This window comes from Centroberyx affinis, unplaced genomic scaffold (genome assembly GCF_046629955.1).
Source record: "Centroberyx affinis isolate AG114_WGS23_722 - 3 ecotype Tasmania unplaced genomic scaffold, CSIRO-AGI_Caff_v1 ptg001669l_1, whole genome shotgun sequence".
NCBI classification, from domain to species: Eukaryota; Metazoa; Chordata; class Actinopteri; order Beryciformes; family Berycidae; genus Centroberyx; species Centroberyx affinis.
The window spans coordinates 62360-83317 of record NW_027280093.1 but is presented as its reverse complement, the minus strand read 5'-3'; the positions used below and the strand labels follow the sequence as shown (position 1 = coordinate 83317).

Sequence of the window (20958 nt, the reverse complement as noted above, 5' to 3'; positions counted from 1 at the left end):
TTGTCATATTGTAAAAGCAGAAAACAAATGAAAAGAGAGATAGAGAAACTACGAAAGACCCAGACGAAGAAGGACAGAGTGGGCTCACCTGTCTCTGGGCACCGGGTTCACCTTGCAAGCCTCCAGCAGGAAGCGAACCACCTCTGCATGTCCTGCAAGCACAGCAGATGTTGCAGTTACATAAGGCATATGTGCACACACACACACTGAAACACACACTCATAATGCAGCAGAAACCTCAAACACTACGCAAAGTCCAGCCTGTTGGGGAAAATAAGCAAAAACCATGAAAAGAAAAGCACTAAACATGTATAATACTAGATAAAGGTGAAATAATATATATTACTGTGGACAGCATTGGGTAGCTGTTTTTATATGATTCCTATTATGCTCATTTTTAATCACTTTTTGAAGCACTCTGAATGGCATACAATTGCCTAATCAATAAAGATTGACTGATTGATTCATTGACTGTAGGCTCACAGTACCTTCTGCTGCTGCCACATGGAGCGCCGTCCTGGAGTCGTAGTCCCTCTGCTCCATGTCCATGGATGACAGTGCAAACCTACACACACACACACACGTTTGTATTACTACGTCTGTGAGGACCTTCATTCATTCGCTAACCTAATGCTAATTATAACCCTAGGCAGTGGTGGAAGAAGTATTCTGATCTTTGACTTAAGTAAAAGTAGCAATACCACAGTGTAAAATACTTTGTTACAAGTAAAAGATCTGCAAAATATACTTAAAGTAGCAAAAGTATAAGTAGTCATTATGCAGAATGGCCCATTTCAGAATCATATATATCATGTTATTGGACTATAATTATTGATGCATTAATGTGTTCATCACTTTAATGTTGCAGCTGGTAAAGATTGTAATTGTAATTAGTTTAAATACTGCTGGGTAGCTTAACCTATAAAAAATATATTATAATTTATTAGTTGATTTATAATTTGTATTAATAATCTAAATCTGCAAAATAATTAGTAACTAAAGCTGTCAAATAAATGTAGTGGAGTAAAAAGTACCAAAAGTTCCACCACTGACCCTAGGCACTAACTGAGACCCCATAGATTCGCCCCATTTACCCAAATTAAATTCTGGTGTCTGGTATTGAAACTTAGGAGTGAAATTTCAGGGCATTTAAGTTCAAGGTTTTTCCAACAGTTACCGCTTGCTGCCATGTGGAGCCTCCCATGTGCAACGTTGCCTAGTGCAGCTGTAAAGAAGTGAGGACCGGCAAAATGTCCTCACTTTTCCTCATCTTTCTATCCTTGTGAGGACATCGTCTCCCAAGACAATACAAGAACACAGTTTATATTTTAGATGTTTAACTGACATGCTTATCAAGAGTGACAAAAGCGGAATAAGCCTGAATTCCTCGGTCACCAACATGACAAGTTACCAACAGTGAGGAGTGCGAGTGTGAGTGTGTAGAAGTGACTGAGTGTGAGCCGCTCACCTCCTCAGTGCCGATACGTCTCCTGTGTAGGCAGCGAAGAGGAGGTTGATGACAGACTTGACCTGCGGGGAAAGACAGAGAGAAAAGTTTGTGGAAGGACGAGCGAGTCGCACCAATTCACCGGCCCGTCTTCTGCCGGCTGCAGCAGCTAGGGGGAGAAAGATGACATCGCCACGTTATAAAACTTAGGAGGGATTAGTTGGTATAAAGAAAGGGTTAATTCCTACATAACTTGTGTTACACATTTCATTTCAAACCAGGACTGAGGGGAATTCAATTTCAAATTAATCATTTCAAAATGTTAAAACAGACTGCAGCTCATTCTCAAGCAGTAACACATTCATTCTCAGTTCTTATATTCTTGTGACAGAAGTTTGTCAAAATTTAAGTTTTGAAGAAAATCCACTAATTGAAAGAGAATTCACCCCAGCCAGCCCCGTTTCAACACAACTGAACATTATGAGCAGAGATCCCCGCATCAGTCGAGACTTACCCAGGAACAGGAATGACTCAATTCCTAAGCAAAACTTCAAGGGCAATGGTTGAAATCTTTTGAAGAAAAATTGAAAACGTGAGGGCGATGATGGGAAAAATAAAATAGATGCTTCTTCATATACCCATAGATATAACATTGCAAATAATGAATATCATAAATATATTGCACTATATTACACTATTACAAGTGTATAAGCAAGAAAACTTGATTTAAAGTAAACTGAAAAGCATAACCCAAGAATATTTTAATGTTTTTTTAGGCTCATTTTAACTCAAAATGGGCAGATGTCCATGATGAGAAGTTATGGGAGACATACAGTATACTTTCAGGTTTTTGATCGTGACTGAAAAAATGTACTGCCACACTTTGGATTTAACATTTTAAAGCATCTAAAAAATAAAGAATAGCCGAGGTTTTGCTTTTTGTGGCAAGAGCAACTGAACTTTAGATGTAAATCTTTCTAAAATAAATGGGAACATCATGGTTAGACTCCGTATTTGTGAACATTACAAGAACATGAACAAGAAGCAAAACAGCCAGTACTGAGGCCTTACTATGCAACAAAAGAAACACCGGCCCATTAAACCTGCATCAGTTACTCTAAAGCCAAGCTAAAGCAAAGCTCCGCACTGCAATAGCCAACAATCCAGGATTGGGAAAAGCATACATTTGTCTAAAGAGCAAGAAAGATAAGCATATTTTGCAAAAGATAATGTAAAAACAAATACAGAAATTAATGACAGCATGGAAGAAAAAAGATCAAAAGCCTCATTTCACCCAAATAAAAAAGCTTCGCCACATTCAGGCTCCTTCAGAGTGAGAGTTCATCGTTTCAGACAGGCTAATGCCATTCCTCTCCACATCAACTGCAGAGAAACAGGAATCAGCCGGGCTGTAAAATATGGCTCACAGCTAAAAGGTGCCGCAATTACCTGACAAGAGGCAAACAAACTGAAGCCGAAGCAAAAGCAAGAAAATCCCATTGACAATGAGAAGCGGTAATAAACAACACACATAAAAGAGCAGGTCAGATTTGAGAGTTTGGATATAAACACATACATGAGGGAAAATCTGTTCATATATTTTTGTAGCTTCATATCTGATAGTGTGCAGGGGAGATAAAGGAGATCCACCCTGTAACTTTAACACAGTATAAGCTTCAGCCTGCTCAGACTGGGCTCCTTTAAATTTGAATCTTTTACATCGTGTTACAATCTAAGAGTATGTCCTGGACTGTTAATAATTCAAATGACAACCATGAAGAAATGTTTATATCCAGACTCCAGGACAGTCAGCATGTACAGTAAACAGTAACTGTATGTAACTGCTATAAAAGCTGTCATGCAAAGCTTAAAGCCCGCTCCCCAAGTGCAACATGTCGCCCTCTACTGAAACCCAGTAAAGATTTTTTTCTCCTGAATTGATTGGACATTTTTGTGGCAAGTATATTCTGGATTGGGACTTTAATGCTACACAACATTGCTACTCCCGCTGTAATTTATTTATTTTTTCCCCTGATACGGATGATGATGATACAGATCCTAAAAAGATTCCAATGCAGGGAAAGATTTGATCATAGTGGGTTAATTCCCTGACTAGACACCTTACAACCAAACATACCGGCAGCTGACAGTTTGCAAAACGTGGCAGGGGAAGACAGAGCAAGAGCAATAGCAAGAGAAACAAGTTGACATTATTCAGTATGCCAAACTCAAAACAAGTAAAAAAAAAAAATGCTGTAAGACTGGAATGCAAACCGCGGAGCCCCATGACTTTCACCATGATTAAAGGGATGTTTTTTTCTGTGATATTCAGCTGAATTTTGGTCTATGAATTACGTTTGCTTCTCTGGTAACACTACAAAAACCACAAAAATCTATTTTACTTGTAATGAACTCAAGCCACTACTCTATTTAACGATTAATGATTTTGAGACATCTGTCCTGCTTGCCTCTAAAATAGCTTTGAGAAAATGTAAAAGCTTCCCATCTAAAAAACAGTGGATGTTGTGAAAGAACAGCTATGGCCGTAGAGAAACAGATGTTGATGGATAATAGTGCTTTATTGGATTTTATACAAGGGACATCAAGGCAAAAAGAATATTTTAACACCAACTTCACTGTATTGTTTGCAATTCTGTCACAGCCACACAAATGTAATTTATTTGCTCAGAATTGTTTAGAAAGGAAGACAGTCAATGTTTCACCATCGGCTTCTTCTGAACTTCTATCTTGGAAGCAGTTTAGCATACGGAGTCTTAACATACAGCATTACAGCACAGCGGGTTCAGAAAACAAATCAAAAATTTGACAGTTGTGAGCTTGGAAGTGCATGGTTCCCTCCGTGTTTGAAGCAGTTTTACAATATTGAGCTTTTAAGTTTTCACATCCCATGTAACAACACTATTTTAACCTTTTTAATTTGCATTTTTACCCTCTTAAACATTTGCAAAATATCTTAATCCAGCCACAAGTTAAGGCTAGTTTTTAAAACTACATAAGAATTACTCAGTTTTGACAGAAATATTAGAAAACCTTACAATTCCAAGCTCACTAAATTGTAATGGTAAAAGCTTTCATTTTTTTATATGCAATTTTCATAGCACAAGGGATAAAATTGATGTCCAAGACACACTCAACATAAATACATACATGTGGTAGGTAATAAAAATGAACTTAAATATATGGGTTATACAGGATTAAAAACACAATTAAATCATACAAAAATATGCATGCAAGATGGAGAATGAGAATCCAAAGGGAAAAATCAGACATTTTAAAACTAGGAAACCAGGAAACATGACATACATGATATGAAACCATAAAATCAGAAGATTTCAAAGGAAATACTGGTACTGCATTCAAAAACCCCTCTCTCATTAGTTTGATTGTAGGTAGAAATAATCACATTTTCAGGAGTGGAAGAAGGTCAGATTACTGTAAAACTTCAAGTAATTCAACTCATTTACCCTCATGCATCGTAACATTAACCCAAGAATAAAAGGACACAATTACACCAAGGAGCACCGTCGCCCAGTTTACATCACGCCTTTAAAATGTGCAGAAACATTCAAAACTATTGGTCATTCAGATTTACCTAAGAAAGGTCAAGCAGATTTGGATAATGATCCCGTTTGGTTGCAATAAGGTTAACCCAGCATCTACTCTATCTCTATATATCTCTATATCTGCATCTCTGAACGCCGTTTAGTCCAGTTTTACAGATGTGCAGGAACTGCATTCTGCATGTTGTGCCAGGGGAAAAAAAACAAAAAACTCTGTAGCAGCAAAGAAATAAAGACTCGCACACAATTCGAAAGGAGAGACGGGTTCTCCTCGACTTACTTTCCAGAACTGTAAACCAGGAGTGACTCTTTTGTCAAAGTGTAGACCGGGTCAGGGAAAGAAGAATAGAGTGATGCTGCCATGACTCTTCTCATGGCAAAATAGTGGGCAATGTTATCTTGAAGGAAAATGATAACGATCAATTCTGGCAATCCGCTAGTTGTGTGCCGTTTAACAACACGAATACCAACATGGTGCATTCAAGACTTAAACCAACAGAAGCACGACTCTACTTCTGCCCAGTCAATGAGACAGACTGCTTTCCTTTAGCAGAAAGCAACTAGATCTGTGGATTAAACTGTTTAATCAATGGACCTTATTCAACATTTTTGCATAATGTAGAATATACGTGTCTTAGAAAAGACTGAGCAAATGCGTTTTCTAGCGTCAAGTTTCCACTGGAGTCTATCTTTCAGACGAAGACAGAGGCTTTTGAATGCCTTGTACCACAACACAATGAGTAGAAATCTGCAGACACATAAAAACAACATCAGTAGAAGTCACAATGATGACTCAAAAGCAAAAAAAAAAAACTTTCATAAAACAGGGGAAAGGACCTTTAAAAATAATAGGGTATTATTGTCTCCAGCAGCTTTGCGCTAAATCAAAACCATTGACAAAGAACACATACAGTAAACGTACAGTTTCAACAATGGATTGAATAACTAACAGATCAAACTGCCCCCCAATCACAGCAGGGTGATGTTAGACATCACTAACTTTTCGGCTTTTTGCTGACATGACATTCATGTGCAAGTCATTTCTATCAGTTTTTCTTAGGGGAGACAAAAAGCTAAAAAAAAAAATGAACTAAAATAAAACTTGGAACATCTGAAGTGTATAATCGATACACATTCTGGTCTGCTGTTGAGTATCGTCACTCATGTGTACACACACACATACACACAAGAACTACATGCACCTACCATTATGTACATTCAGAAGTACAGTAAATCATGAGTATATGGAAAGAAGTCTTACCGCTTGAGGATAAGAGTCACAATAAATCTGATACAAACAATACTGAAAAGGAGCTATGCGTATATATGTATATATATGCTGTATATACACTCAAAACACACATTTCTGATTATACTGATATACATTTCTGGATCAGTGGAGTTTGGGCATCTAAAAATCAATTTGATAACTGTCATTTGATATGATAGACCCAAGTTTTATTACGTTCCAAAACACTGTCTCAAGAGAAAACTTACTAAATTCACTTTTCCCTCCTATGAATTTTCTGTCTTTACTAAGAAAATCTGAATAGTTCCGGTACCAATAGGATCTTTTTTTTTTCTTTTTTTTTTTTTTTAAACAAGCCTTCTTTTTTAAACAAGCTTGGAACCAGCAGCTTAAGCAAACCTCAAGTTTAAATCTCAAAATTAAAATGTTCTGCTCCTATATAAAAAGTAGCTTTACAACAATGACTCTGCTGTAAAATCCTGCCATTTCCCATCTAGACTAAGGCATTCTGAGCATATTTGGCGCAATGTAAACACACTGTAATGGTTTTGGAATGCAGCCTAGATAAACCCTACAGTCAGGAGGTTATATCAGGGAAGCAAGAGGATTTTTAAGGACTGTTATGGCTTTTGTACCCCATGCAAGCTACGAGGCGTTTTAACTGGAAAATGCAGCAAATGAACACCCCCAACCTGCGTGACTGGAGTAATACTGGGTATATACTCACTGACCAAGACAAACATGGCACATCTAAGCCCCACACACACACACACGAATACACACCTTTTCACCCAAACTCAACAGCAGCTCAGAATGCTACAGCCACTTTACCCTGCTGAGTGCCGGTAGGTGAATGAGAATAATCAAGTCAAGCAAGTCTCCCTCTCAAAAACGTTTTAGTCATCTCAACTTTTAAGCCTGCCAACTAACTTCTTGCCTTCCTGAGCTTTTTGGTTGAGCAAAACTTTCTTTGGTTATCTTGTACCAAACACCCACATTATCATCACCAGATGAATGGAAAAATCAGCCCAAAGTATAGAGAGAGTATGGTCCAGGCACAAATACTCAACTGTCAAATGGGAAGTTTGACTTTACAGCAGTTTGTTTTCAGTTCACCTTTGACATACAGTATATCTGTGAAAATTGCTGCATTGCACTATAGTGATAGTGATCTGAACAAACAGCAAAATGACCAAAAACATAAGTCTTTAGGTTGATTTTGGGTTGATTTTTCCCTATCAAGGTCCAGGATGTAGATTTGAAAAGCAAAATACCTGCATTGTTGTTAGAGAATAAATTTGAAATCTGTTTAAACCTTCGAGCTCTTTTTTTGTTTTAACAAGGAACAACTTCTTTATGTTAGTCAAAGCGCTGATGCACTACTGCCAGGCGTACACAGCTAAAAAGTGCCTTTGAGCTTCAATTCATATGTCAACACTCCATTGCTCCAAAACTTTCAAATCAACTATTCACAAATCCACACTGTTACATGGCCATTTTGGTCATCTACTACATCCTGTACCTGTATTATCTTTTGCATGCCGACATGAATATTAAAGCACATGCGATGAGTCTTGAGCCTCAGTGTGAGCTAAGCAATCCTTTCTAGGAACTAGTCCGAATGTGTAGGGAGCTGAAGCAGAAGTTAACCAAGACCGCCCGCTGGTTTACTGGCAGATTGGTGGCTGACGCAATTTTCCATAGACATGGATTGTGTTGAAAATCATCTTGAGACGCCCACAGTTACATTAGCAATGATGAGACGTACATATTTTTGTAACTTTTGAGGGAAAAGGCTTGGGTGCAAGATTGTGTACTTTGCAGTTATGTAGGCTACTACATTAAACCCATTAAATGTGTCGTTTGGTTCCATCGCCAAAGAAGGAGTTCAAATGAGCGACTACTACGTATTTGGATCAGTCAAAACTTGGAAGTTCTGCCTTGTTTGTATCAAAGGGATGCTGGGTAATGTAGTGTCGTAAACGTTAATGTGTTTAAATCATAAGTTCTATCAGCTGAATTCCTTTGAAATCAGGCAGAGGAATAAATATTACTTTGATTTGTAACATATCTCATAATGGGAACCGTAGGGTTTGTAGTTTGTTTATATCAAGTAATCTGCAATGTACTGGAACAGACAGGAGTGAACCAGAGCCGGGTGGGGATGACGTCGACTTCAGCTCCCTATACTGTATAGACTGGAGGTGTGAAGGCTTAGGTTTACAGGAGCTGCACACACACACACACTCATACACACATTTTTTAACAACAAAACTGAGTTTCAAGTAGACCCTTAGCCAACATTTTTTAAAAGATTTGGTGTTTGGAATCAGAAAAGTATGAAAATGTAAGAAAAGCGGGACAATATGAGGGTGAAACGGAAAGCTAACCGCTACACCGTACATCAGATCCTACACACTCTAAGGCAACAAGGAGGCGGAGCCTAGCAGTTCATTTGGAATTTAGAGAAAAAAAACTAAAAAAAAAAAAAAAGTAACTCATCTTTAAAAAAAAAACTTCAAGACCCTCCACACAGAAACTGCTTCATAAGCAATAAATAATCCTCTTCATAATTTATATAAATATTTGAAGTTGAGGGTGCAGCAGATGGGGACAGACAGAGGAGAGGAGAGGAGAGGAGAGGAGAGGAGGTGGTGCCAGAGGTGGGGGTGGAGGGTGTTGGGTGGGTGGAGGGGGGTCAGGTGGGTAGAGTCTCCTTTCTAGTTGCGCTCCCCGACACTTTCCATCCTATAGACTACAGTGGTGGAGCTGTCCTGGTGCGACTCAGTGGGCGACACCTTTTTCCAAAGAGGGGCTTTCAGAGCTAGCTCTTGTTGGAGACTCTCGTAATCCATGGGTCCGTAGGTGTTTTGCTGTTTCAATCGACACGAATAACAAATTAGTCTGTGCCTGTATGTATTGGGGTGTGTGTGTCTAATTTGTGGGTTCAGTACAAATGTGGCTGCATATATCAGTCTCTGTGTGTGTGTGTGTGTGTGTGTGTGTGTGTGTGTGTGTGTGTGTGTGTGTGTGTGTGCGTGTGTGTGTGTGCACGTGTGTGGGTGGATGTTTCACTGCCCCCTATGAAACATTTTGTGAGCTTAAAATTACACGGTTCTGTCTGTATTCGGAGTGGTTATGACACTGAAAGCGTTATTGTTTTCACTTCCCACAGAGAAATTCCATTCATATTTTTTTACCCACTTAAGGAAAATTCCACCCTCAGATACTCTTACACTGTTCTATATTATCAGTCTGTGATGTTCGGTGCATTCCAGGAGTCATTTTGTGATGAAGTGCGTCTTTTTTGGTGCACCCACTTTCTCTCAACCTGCCTCTCCTACTTCTACCCCAGTTAGTGATTTCCTACATTTCCCAGAATGCCTTTCAATAACCCCCAGAGAACAGGCGTGAGCTTGCTGCATTCAGCTCTTGGTTAAAAATGGAGGTGAGCAACAGCGATAGCATAACAAACAGCAAGAGAGCGAGAGTTTTTCCCCAGTCCAGAAAAAGTGAGTCACATCCCTTTACTCAAAACGAAACATATCTCGTGGCTGCATTGCATTCTGGTCTATTGGGGCTGCTGTGGGTGGAGAAATTGGTCTCTCTGCCTCTTCTATAATGGATTTCTCCCTGTGTGATTGTTGAACGTCGGTGCAAAATGGCGGCTCTAGAAAGAAGCCCTTGTTCTTTGCTTCTGAGGGACTGACACCAAAACCTGATGTTTACCATTGATGTTTTAGATAGCTGAAAATTTTACTGCTATCAAACGCCATTGAAGCTGCTGGAAATACTTTAACGTGACATCATGTCGCATGCCAGTTATCAGCCAGAATAAGAAAAATACACCAGACAAAACAGACCCAGAAATGCAAGGTACATCACCAATAGCTGTCTTTAACAGTTTTATAGTGTTATATAGGGTGGATTTTTCCTTTAAACATTTCCACAAATTTAACTTCAACCACATGCAAAAACCCATATCAATAGCTATCACACATTATATGTACAAGTCATTTCCAACCAAAACGCCAGAAAGAAGCTTATAATTCTAAGCCCACAATTTGTCACATTAATGGCTTTTGTGTCAATTCAATGAGGTGTTCAAGAAATACACACTATCATGGTTTATGTGCAACAGCTTCTCACTTAGCGTCATGACCAAACGTTATCGGTTTCAAGGCCAAATAAGCTGCGAGCTGGACAATATCCACCCACCTTAAAGACCAAAGCAGATAAAAATGTACAGTATGCCTGAAAATACCGACAGTGAGCTCCATATGTTTTTGAACAGTGACACAAGAGTGATAACAGAGATAGGGGAGGGAGGGGTGGGAAGGGCCGTCGTCCTTTACCTGCTCATCTGATATGCTTGAAAATAAATTAAGCACAGATAGTCTGTACTTTTCGCCACACAGACATCAAACATGTCATCTCACATGCAAAGTTCTGCCCAAACACTTATGGAGCTCACTGCATGTTGTCAGCAAACACCAACAAAAACAGACGATGCAGTATGCCGTTCAGCCTCGACAGAGCAGAACCCGTTACATCTGAACTACGACAACCTCCACATCACCTCAAGTCACCAGCAGCACCCTCTGGACAGAAGGTGTGCTGGTTACCGGCAGCAATGAGAGAGGCCGGTGTGTTGGTGGTTTGTTCGTGGCGACAAGACGTTGGCAAGCTTACCCGCTGGTCCCCTCCTTCCCTGCGGGGGTCGTGCTTCTTGGCAAAGTGCCTCAGGTTGTCGTAGTTGTGGAAGTTGAAAAGCTCCACAAGGTCCTGGAATTAAGAGAGAGAGAGAGATAGAGATCAGATTGAATATAATAAAACAACATAGTAAATATAAAATATAAAAAATATGAAGAAGCGATAGAAATGATGCGTGAAAGGTCCACAGTCTGAGGCACCGTTTAATCACTGACACTGTAGAGCAGGCTTTCTCAACCTGGAGGTCACATGGGGTCATGAGAGGTGAAAATGGAGCTCACAGAAAAATTCCTAGACATATTAAAGTGACTAATTATGTCTGAAGACATTTTAATATTTAAAAAAAAGCTTCTAGAAATACATTTGGACTGCACAGACTGCACTATACACAGTCACAGAGTAAAAGTGTTTTAAAGTTTAGGGTTATCAGACTTTCCCTTCCTCTACAGAGCTGAAACATCTGGTTCTGCATTTCCCATTCATTTTTTAGGGAATGTGATTATTAACCATGACTTTTCTAAAGTGTAAGGTAGACTTACAATGAGCTTTCAGATTATGAAATGACTTATGTGTTCCCGTAGAAGCCATCAGTCGATCTGATTTCAACTTCGATGTTAAGAAATCATGTTGTATTCCCGACTTCCCATTAAATACTACACTACCCGCAAGCTTTAGTCAGTTTCTACCAATTGAAGAGGATGCTGTTACCATAGAAACACAACCCGCTCTAAAGATGCATGTGGTTCGTAGCCGGACCAGAGTGAACTAACAGATAAAAACCTGTAGCCTATCGGTGATTGGTGACGCTCCACCATGGTTTTGCTGTCAGTCATGATGTCTTTTTTTTATGCGTTTTCTTTTAGGGACAAGAAGAGATAAAACAGTAACCACCATTATACTATTAGTAAGTATCACTGTTGAAAATGAGAGAAAAGGAAATCGATGACAGACTGAAGGTGGCGCTCACACCGGTGAGAGTCAAGGTGCAACCAAAAACAAAGTTAAAACAGGTCCAGTGAAGAGGCGCCAATATTAAAATCATTAACGTTTCATTCTGAGGAAGTGCTTTGTGAGCCGAAACAAATGATTTTAATAGTGTAGATTAAATAAATACATTTAAATTGTGAGCAACTCAGACACTGAAACACACAGATAGTGAAACACACACACACACACACACACACACATAATGCCCTGTCACCTGACTGGCCTGGAAGTGGACTCATGACGCCCCGTTCCCACACAATGTTTACGGAGCAACAACAATCTTGACCCGGCCTCCATATAATCATTAATCAAGCATCACTTACTTATTAAAGAAGTTCGGCTAGTCCAAAAGAAAGGCCTCGTTAAATTAGTAGTTCAAGGACACTGTTGCACAAGCTCCTGCCATTAATTACCTTGTCACTCTTGTTTGTGTACAAACTCTCCCTCTCTTTGAAGGTCCAATCCTCACTCAAAATAAAAAGGCTAGTGCTGCCAGCGGAAGGAACTGGAGGGTTTGATTGACACGCCTGACAGTATGACACAGCAGAAGTTTTATATGCATGACTTGTACTCATATTATGATCTCCTGCTCAGGAGGATAATAGATTTGTATGGAATAATTACAGTTAAGAAAGTCACAAAATTTTATTTTATGTCTGCTAGTTTATATTCATATGCTCATTATTAAAAAGGTCAGAGTAACCATTATGTCATATTTTCATTAATTAATATTTAAGGATAGGGAGACTCTAGGAGAAAGCTGATTTTTCTACTAGATCTGGTTAAAAATAGCATGATGTCTGTTCAGAGATGTAATGGTGATTTATACCATTTTTTATAAATGTCACTTTGGAAGCAATTATCCAAAACTGTCTTAATGACATGGACCTTGGCCCAAAAATACTGTCTCACTCCTCTCATTACAAGTATGATTTCCTTCAACTGATCTCCCCGTTTAAATGAAGACTAAGCGAAATTTGAAGAATGTTCCTGTGACGCAGCTGAAGCTAAATGTTGGACAGTGCGCTATGAAATAACAATGCTGACGAGGAGGAGAGGAAAGAGGAGAAATTTCTTTTGGGTTCTGGATTAGAGGTCTGCAACCCGACCCGAGCCCGATGACAGATTCAGGCCGGGTTTGGGCCCCATTTTTCTTATCTAGGTCGGGTTCGGATGCTAAATTAGGTTAAATATCAAAATTCTTGTCTACAATGCAGCCTGTTAGTTTTCATTTCATTCGTCTCTCTGCCTCTTACACACACAAACCAACACAGTAGTTACACTCAATGCTCTGAAAAACATTCTCTCCCTCTGTCTTGCTCTGAAAAGTAGTGGAATACCACTGTAAAAAGTTCTGTATAAAGGTTCTGTACTTGGAGGATTTAGCCGGTTGCCGATGGAGAGTCGGCGATGGTGAGTCCATCCCCGTTTTATTAATTGATTGTTGAATCATCTGTTTAGGCTGTTGATTGTTTTTAGGTATGCTTTATTTATGCCATGGCTGAGGGTGAAGTTAAAGTTTTTGTCGGTGGGAATTAGGGCTGAACAATTAATCGAAATCGCAATATAGCCTACTGCAATTTTCAAATCGCAGGAAGCGCAATATTTGTTAAAGGCAAAATGTGTGTCAAAATACCATTTTAAATTAAATATTGTCATGCTGGCCTACACATCATATTCTACAGACTTAAGAAAACATCTTTGTTTGGTAAAGATCCCCGCAAAAATCACACCATAATCATAAATGTTTTTCAATGAAAATGAGAATAATGATGTAAAAATGATCATTCCCTCTAATATCGCAAATCATATCGCAATTGCAATATCAGTAAAAAATAATCGCAATAAGATATTTTTTCAAAATCGTTCAGCCCTAGTGGGAATACGTGATTGTCGGCTGGTGCTTGGTGGCTAAAGTTGGCTGCATAGTAAGCTAGTGTCTTCTTAGTATAGGCTAGTATCGTCTTTACTGCACGGTTGGAATGCATTTTTAAGCTAAAGGAAAGGTCGGTATGCATCTAGACTAGAGGAAAGGTTGGTATGCATTTTTAGACTACAATCAGCCTATCCCTTTTGTAGCGTGTGTGTGTTTGTGTGTGTGTCTGAGAGATGGAGAGATAGAGATAGGTGATGGTCCCTGCTCACACAGCAACACATGTATTGTATATCACAGCTTTGCTTTGAGGCCTTTCATAGGAATCAATCAGACAGAAGGAATAAAAGCAGCAGAGGGAGGGGATTGTAGGGTTGGTGTTGGGAATACCTGTGCTATATATAGCCGGTCTTGTCTGCATATTTTGTATGTGCATAGAAAGCATCAACAGCATGTAAAATACTATAAATACTAGTGCAGTAATTCATGCAGAACATCCCCAGAGTATTTATTCTAAGTGTGTATATACTCTACATGTACTCTGGACATTACGTACCGTGCAGAACTGGATTCCCCTGACAGAGTTGCCCAGCTTGTCCAATGGAGGAGACCAGCACATAATACCCATCACGTTGGGTACAACCAGCAGGATCCCCCCTGCCACTCCGGACTTGGCTGGCAAACCCACCTACAACACGGAAAACAGATAAATTACATACAAGCAGATCTGTTACATGTGTCTACCTGCGTGGTCACAAGGTCACAACACGGAATTGATTAAACCCAAACTTTCCTTCCATTTTCAAACTGTATTATTAAAAGTAACTAAAAGATCAAAAGTGACAAAAGTGATGCTAGCGGATGTATTTTAACCCCTGGAACAAAAGGCAGTAAATCTTGTGTGATTCCGCCCTTATTTTGGAGATTTTTTTAAAAGCTCAACCATATTTTCCATAGGGAACTGTGCATCAAAATGGCACAGATGCTATTCTATGACATACAAAATATCACAAAAATGACAACTTCTGCTTAAGGAACTGTGTCAAACCCAAGTGAACACCACCCACAACCAAGAACCTTTTGATAGTGTTTTGAAAAGGCTTTGCAAAGATGTACAATTACCTGAATTGCTACATAGCTGTTTTTATTTCAGGTCTAACCTGTTTTTTAATATTTGTGTATGTGTATACTAAGGCTTTGTCCATTTCAAAACATAAATGCATCTTTCAACTGTATGTTCATTTACCAGAAGTCAAACTTGCCACAAGGGAACATAAAATGTATAATCATGTGCAAAATGTCTACACTGATCAATCATCATGTTTATCGCGTCTGAGCGGAGCGTGCGGCCTGAGCTGACCAATCACAGGTCACTCCAGGTCACTCCAGAGGTCGACAATGTTTTGTGCAATTGGATAATCCTCAGTGGAAGCTTTGGTTTGACAGCTGTCATTTGATTTGGCCTGTGGTCATACAGGGTGAGTCCAGGCTGTAGGTGAACTGTGACTGGTAACTGACTAACATAGTTGACCTGAGAGCTGAATAGTATTTGTAAATAATCCTTAGTGTTTTTTTAAGCTGCTTTGACTAGCAGATGCACAGGTTTGCCACAAAGGAATAAAAGTGCTACAAAGTTTACACAATCATGAGAAAGTAATTAAAGATCAATTTATTGCATGTTAGTGTGATTGACAACTTAACTGGCATCTCCCTGTACTGTGTCGATTTGATAAACGACAGCCATCTGCCACTCGCACATGTTGAAAATTTACAAATGCTATTTCTTCCCAGGTTGGGAATATTGCTTTGCCTGTTGGTACCTGTACTTCATACTTTGTGACTGATGGTGAAGGTAAGTGGCATTTGTAAATAACTACATCTTTCAGGAATTATTTTGCCTTCATTAACTGCTTGAAGTGAATACTGACTTAACTACACTACCAAATATGAAATGCAAAGATTAACGCACAACAAGCAGTTTCAAGTCTATTAGTGACCAGTATTCATTGGTAGTCACTATAATTATGTAACTGTGTTGGTGTTCACAGGTTTGAGCCTTACATGCTACAAAACAAGACCCTTTTATTGTAGTGGATGTGTCATGTTTGTCCTGTTTTATAAAATAAAATAAACACATTGACATGGTTCATTCAACTCACATGGAAGGCGAACTGTCCTGAGAAGTCGTACATGCCGCAGGAGTGCATGAGACTCAGGGTGTCCCTCACCGCCTCGGGGCTCAGCACACGCTCGCCCGTGATTGGACAGAAACCGCCGTTAGCCAGGGTGGCTGCCATGACACTGGCGCTCTCGCAGGTCACTTCAATGGAGCATAGCTGGAGGGCCACACATGTACACACACACAAAAACAAAACAAGACACAATTTGCATCACTCCTCTGTGCCTACATTTCCCCCCGATGCAGCTAAACTACCAAGCCGCCCGGTGATGCTTTATACCAAAGGAAGCCAAAGAAACAAGAGATGAAAAGATCTAATGTTGGTAAGTCCAGCTTTCTCTGGACGGAGCACTGCTCACTGCCGTTTAGGAAAGATTGGATTTCATTTAAAGGGCAAATCAACACTAAATCACAGGAGGTAGGAGTGTTGTTGCACTGCTCTCTTATTGGTTTAAGCTTTCAAGTATGTTGCAGCTCTGGCCACAGCCCAAACAGTGATATCAAATCAGTTATTTTGCCTTTGACAGCTGATGGAAGAAACCTGCTTTGACATGATCTGATGAGGCAGCGGCCAGAAGTGCAACATGCCTTAAAGTTTAAACCTATAGAGAACAGTGCAGCAGCAACTTTCTGCCTTGTGTGATTAAGTGTTGATTTACTCTTTAAGTTCTGATTTGTTACTTTTTGATCTGTTACTTAGAGATTTCCTGACAGTGACCAAACCCAAGGCCAGAATTTCAACTGGCCAAAAAGGGCAAATTTCAGATGGGATGGGACATTTTTCTGTTGCAGCCCTGTATTGTGATGTGGGCTGATAAGATGGGCGTGTTTTTACACTAAAGTCTTGCCTAATGCAGCTTTAATAAAACCAAGGAGGAGGAGGAAAATTTAGCTGCTGCTGCTACAAAACACACAGTGAGGAGAAGGAGAAGAGGACAGCGCTACCGCTGCTACAGCACACACTCCTACATATTGTGTTAACGGCATGGAGAAGCTCAGCGGTCAGGGGCATGAAACAGATTTATCACGTGGGCGGTCGGCACAAGTGTAGGATAACAGCCAGGCGCCTTGTCCATGCATGCAACAGTGACATCAGCATGGTTATCCCCTCCCACACACACACAGGGGGGAGGGAGGGCAGAGACGGAAAGGTCAAGAGTGACATAAAGAAGGTGAAAATGACAGTAGGGTGGCGGGTGGGAGGAAGAGAAGAGACAGAAACAGAAAGAGTAAATGTCAAAGAGAGAGCGAGGGAATGTATAGAGAAGAAGCCAGCTACACTACAGAGGGATACAAAAATAGAGAGTTTATAAAAGAGTGTGATGGTGATGGAAAGAAACGGATAAAAATGGGTAGAGAAGCAGGAGCATGACCAAGCAACTGGACAGTCTGGTCTGGCACAAGAAAAGCAGCGACAAAGCGGGAAAACAATATTCTCTCATTAATAATGAATAAGAGTTGAAAGCTGAAACTGAGTAATCACTGCTGCGCTCACTTGAAAGTAGAAGTCCAGGATAGAAGTCATGTCCGTCCCCTCAGGGAAACACTGCAGGGGAACAGAAAAGAGTAAACAATAAATAATCACGGGTTAGCCCTGTGACACAGTCAGTCAATTCAATAAATAAAACAGTAAAGTACATTCGCCCCAGAAAGACACCCAAGAAACTCAAATAGTCAGATGCAAGAGAGGCAGAAAAAGAGATTAAAAAAAGATACTGCTATGGAAAGGTAAACAGTAGTAACTATTTTTTGTGTTTTTTCATGACTCAAGTTTAGATATCATTTTAACAAAAAGTAGACCCATAGGTGCTTCTAAACAATATATATTATCCACTTCTGTACGAACACTACTTTTCTCAGGACAGCAGATAGTGAAACAAAGAAAATTACTTCATTATCTTCATTATCTATCACTATGCTTTAATGCAGCCCTTTAGCTTTGAAGAGCAGAGGGGGGAGAGAGGGAGAGAGAGACAGACAGAGAAAGAGAGAGAGACAGAGAGAAAGAAGAGAGAGACAGACAGAGAGAGAGAGACAATAAGTGAGAAAAAGAGAGAATGTCCTTAATGACTTGTGGCTCTTTGAGGTCAGACCTTCTTTTCTTTCAGGTAGTAGCCGATGGCAAAATTCCTGTCTCCTGACTCACGCTCCGACTGGAATCTGTCACACAAAGAGCAGACCACACCCCGTTACAAAGAGGAAGGAAATTTCTGCAGTGTGTGTGTGTGTGTGTGTGTGTGTGTTGGAATGCCATTTCCCCACCCCCCCCATGTGTACAGTACAACCAGTCCGCTTATGCAATCATGTGATGATACTGCATCAGGAGCACCAGCACCAATTCTTTTCTAGTAAACATCAATAAAATTTATGGCCATCATACAACATGAACACAGAAACGCTCCTGACAATAAAAAGGATGACACAGACTTTTTACCCAATATGTGACGAGAGGATTGGCACCAAAATCATCTCTGTGTCTCCGCTTTGGATAATTGCTTAACGTACTGTATGCTACGCAGTTACGCAAAGCATTATTCAAAGCATGAGGATAAACCAACTATGGATTACTAAAAGGTCTGAGTTTTATTCTGTGGCCTGTAGATTTCTTGTTGAACATCTGAAAACCAAATGTTAACCTTGATTCTTGATGAAGTCCTTTAGCTGTCTGGCTAACTTTACTCACTGCCTGTGTAAACAAAACAAGTTATGCTCAAAGTCTCGCAGGAAAAGAGATCTTTTGCCATTGAAAGTAGCCTCAAAGAGTGAATTCTTGTGTGTTTATTTTACCAATCCACTAAACAAGCGTGAGAGGTTATGCGTCATTAAAATTAACTCCATCCATCCAGCCTTAGGGCAGCTACAAGTTCTCATTTTCTCACTTTTCAGATAACGCCTATGATTACTAAACATACTGTATGCTAAAGTGTTAGCATGTGCACTGGACAGATCTATCTACCGGACTTACAGAGATGATTTTGGTGCCAATGCTCTTGTCACATATTAGGTAACTCAAGTGTAGTCCTTTAAGTCTGATGAATAATGTAAGGGATCCAGAAACAGCAATAGATAAGTGGACAGCAATAGTCCAATAGAGAGAGACTTACGTGGCATTGCTGAAACCCACATACTCGTTTCCCGCCATCTTGTTCAGAAAGTTCATGACCTGGAAGGTTAAAAAAAGAGAGTTACAGTAGTCCACGCTAAGAGATTAATACGATTGCCTGTTGGCTGGTGCTTTAGACAGTGGGTCAAATAGTATTTGCAAATTTAAGATAAACTTTACTAGTCCCTGAGGGGAAAACAGTGGACAGAAAAAGAGTGCTGCTGCTCACAGTATAAATATTAAGACAAGAATAGTCACATCAATATATAAAAATACGGGTTCAGAAAAAGTTCATGTGTCACACTATCACACATGCATGCAGTCTCCTTCACACTAACACACACATTCACTACATCATACAACGAATAAATGCAGATTTAATGTTTGCTGTGCAGTAATTTAATTGACAGTGATACCAAGGAGAACTTGTGTCTGTTCAAATCCATTTTATGGTTTGTTTTAGCCTATTTTGGTGCCAGATGGGTTTTGACAACACAAATGCCTTAAAGTTCAAACAATCGCAGCACAGAATTAAAAGTCAATTCAGTATATTTTTCTGACTCAACCCATCTCGTAATACAAGAAGTTAAAACAAAACGTTAAAAAGTATTTGCAACTACTCTTTGACCCAGCTCTGACTTTTAATACTTACATAGTCAAATTTCTCTGCATTGCTTGCACCTTGCTGAGAGGGAAATAAAAAAGGAAAAGCATTAGCAGAGTTCATTCAACAAGAGATGCTGCAGAGGAAAAATAAAAGCATCACAATAGTATCACTAAAATGATAATGCTACTGCTGACAAATTATATCTACAAAATTAGCAGATTGTATAGATTTGTATTCAAGCTGTGTAAAAATCACATGAGCTGTGGTTATGATTACACAAGTAGATACAAAGTAAGATTGGCTTGTGCAAAAGTTACAGAGGAGGGAAGTCTTTTGGAGTGAAGAAAGGGAGATTTAGTAGACTTGGGCATTACTGTAGTTGAGCCAATTTAAGTAAAACACGTCTAACCATCACGTCTCACTATACAAGCTTATATTTTTTAGTGAATCAAATGATTGTTTCACTTTTTCAGATTAAAAATATCCAGTATACAAATATAATTTCAAGTCCTTTGGGAGCAAAAAGTAGATCTGTAGCTTTACTGCGTGTGTATTTCTATATCATGAGAGATGTGAGTGTTTGCAAGAAAGTTTGTATTATGGGTTACCATAATGCAGGTGTGTGTGTGTGTGTTACGTGTTTGTAGATGTGCGTGTGTGTGTTATATGCGCGCTGCTTGTTTTTAGGTCAACACATGTCATGTGTGCAGTGAGATCAGCTTGCTGGACGGCCTGGCAGCCAAAACAGAGGGAGGGAGGAGGGGAGGGAGGGAGGAAGGAAGGGCTGATAAGGGGAGGAACTGTCTTCCTCTGAGAATATAATTCATTCCTTGTAGCCCAGTGTATATGTATCATATCATATCATATCATATATCACAAACTTACTGATGTTGTCTATTCCCAAAACAACAGCAAAAGGAAAATGGACACACATGCACATTTACAGTGCTGCCAGCTTTTGTTATAACTTCAGAAATACCGAGCAATTTAGGTTTTGGATGGCGTGAGAGGATTTTAATGTATTAAGCTATTGCTACATGTATGATTGACAGCACATTTAGAGGTTCTACAGTTTACTGTGCAGAAGAAAAAACAAGTGACACTGATGGAGGTGTTAAAGAGTCACTAAATGGGGTTTCTACAGAGCTGGTTGGAGGAGAGAAAGAGAGGGGGAGGAGGGGGGAGGGGGAGGAGATCAGGGGAGTGGGAGGAGATAGAT

The 20958-nt window shown here is 39.7% G+C and overlaps 1 protein-coding gene across 3 annotated transcripts in view; it reads right to left on the bottom strand.

Annotated features, from left to right (window-relative positions):
- The window catches only part of glsb (glutaminase b), a 44815-nt gene that overhangs the window by 3273 nt on the left and 20584 nt on the right, over window positions 1–20958 (bottom strand). For 2 of the 3 annotated variants that reach the window (XM_071528408.1, XM_071528410.1), the window contains exons 8-17: window positions 19785–19817; window positions 19134–19192; window positions 18123–18189; window positions 17525–17575; window positions 16010–16186; window positions 14407–14538; window positions 10970–11062; window positions 1469–1530; window positions 489–565; window positions 89–152 (exon numbers count right to left, since the gene is read on the bottom strand). In XM_071528408.1, the coding sequence (XP_071384509.1) occupies window positions 89–152; window positions 489–565; window positions 1469–1530; window positions 10970–11062; window positions 14407–14538; window positions 16010–16186; window positions 17525–17575; window positions 18123–18189; window positions 19134–19192; window positions 19785–19817 (815 nt within the window). Of the gene's footprint in view, window positions 1–88; window positions 153–488; window positions 566–1468; window positions 1531–6039; window positions 9151–10969; window positions 11063–14406; window positions 14539–16009; window positions 16187–17524; window positions 17576–18122; window positions 18190–19133; window positions 19193–19784; window positions 19818–20958 lie in introns of those variants that run through there. The other variant, XM_071528411.1, reaches the window with a different exon arrangement.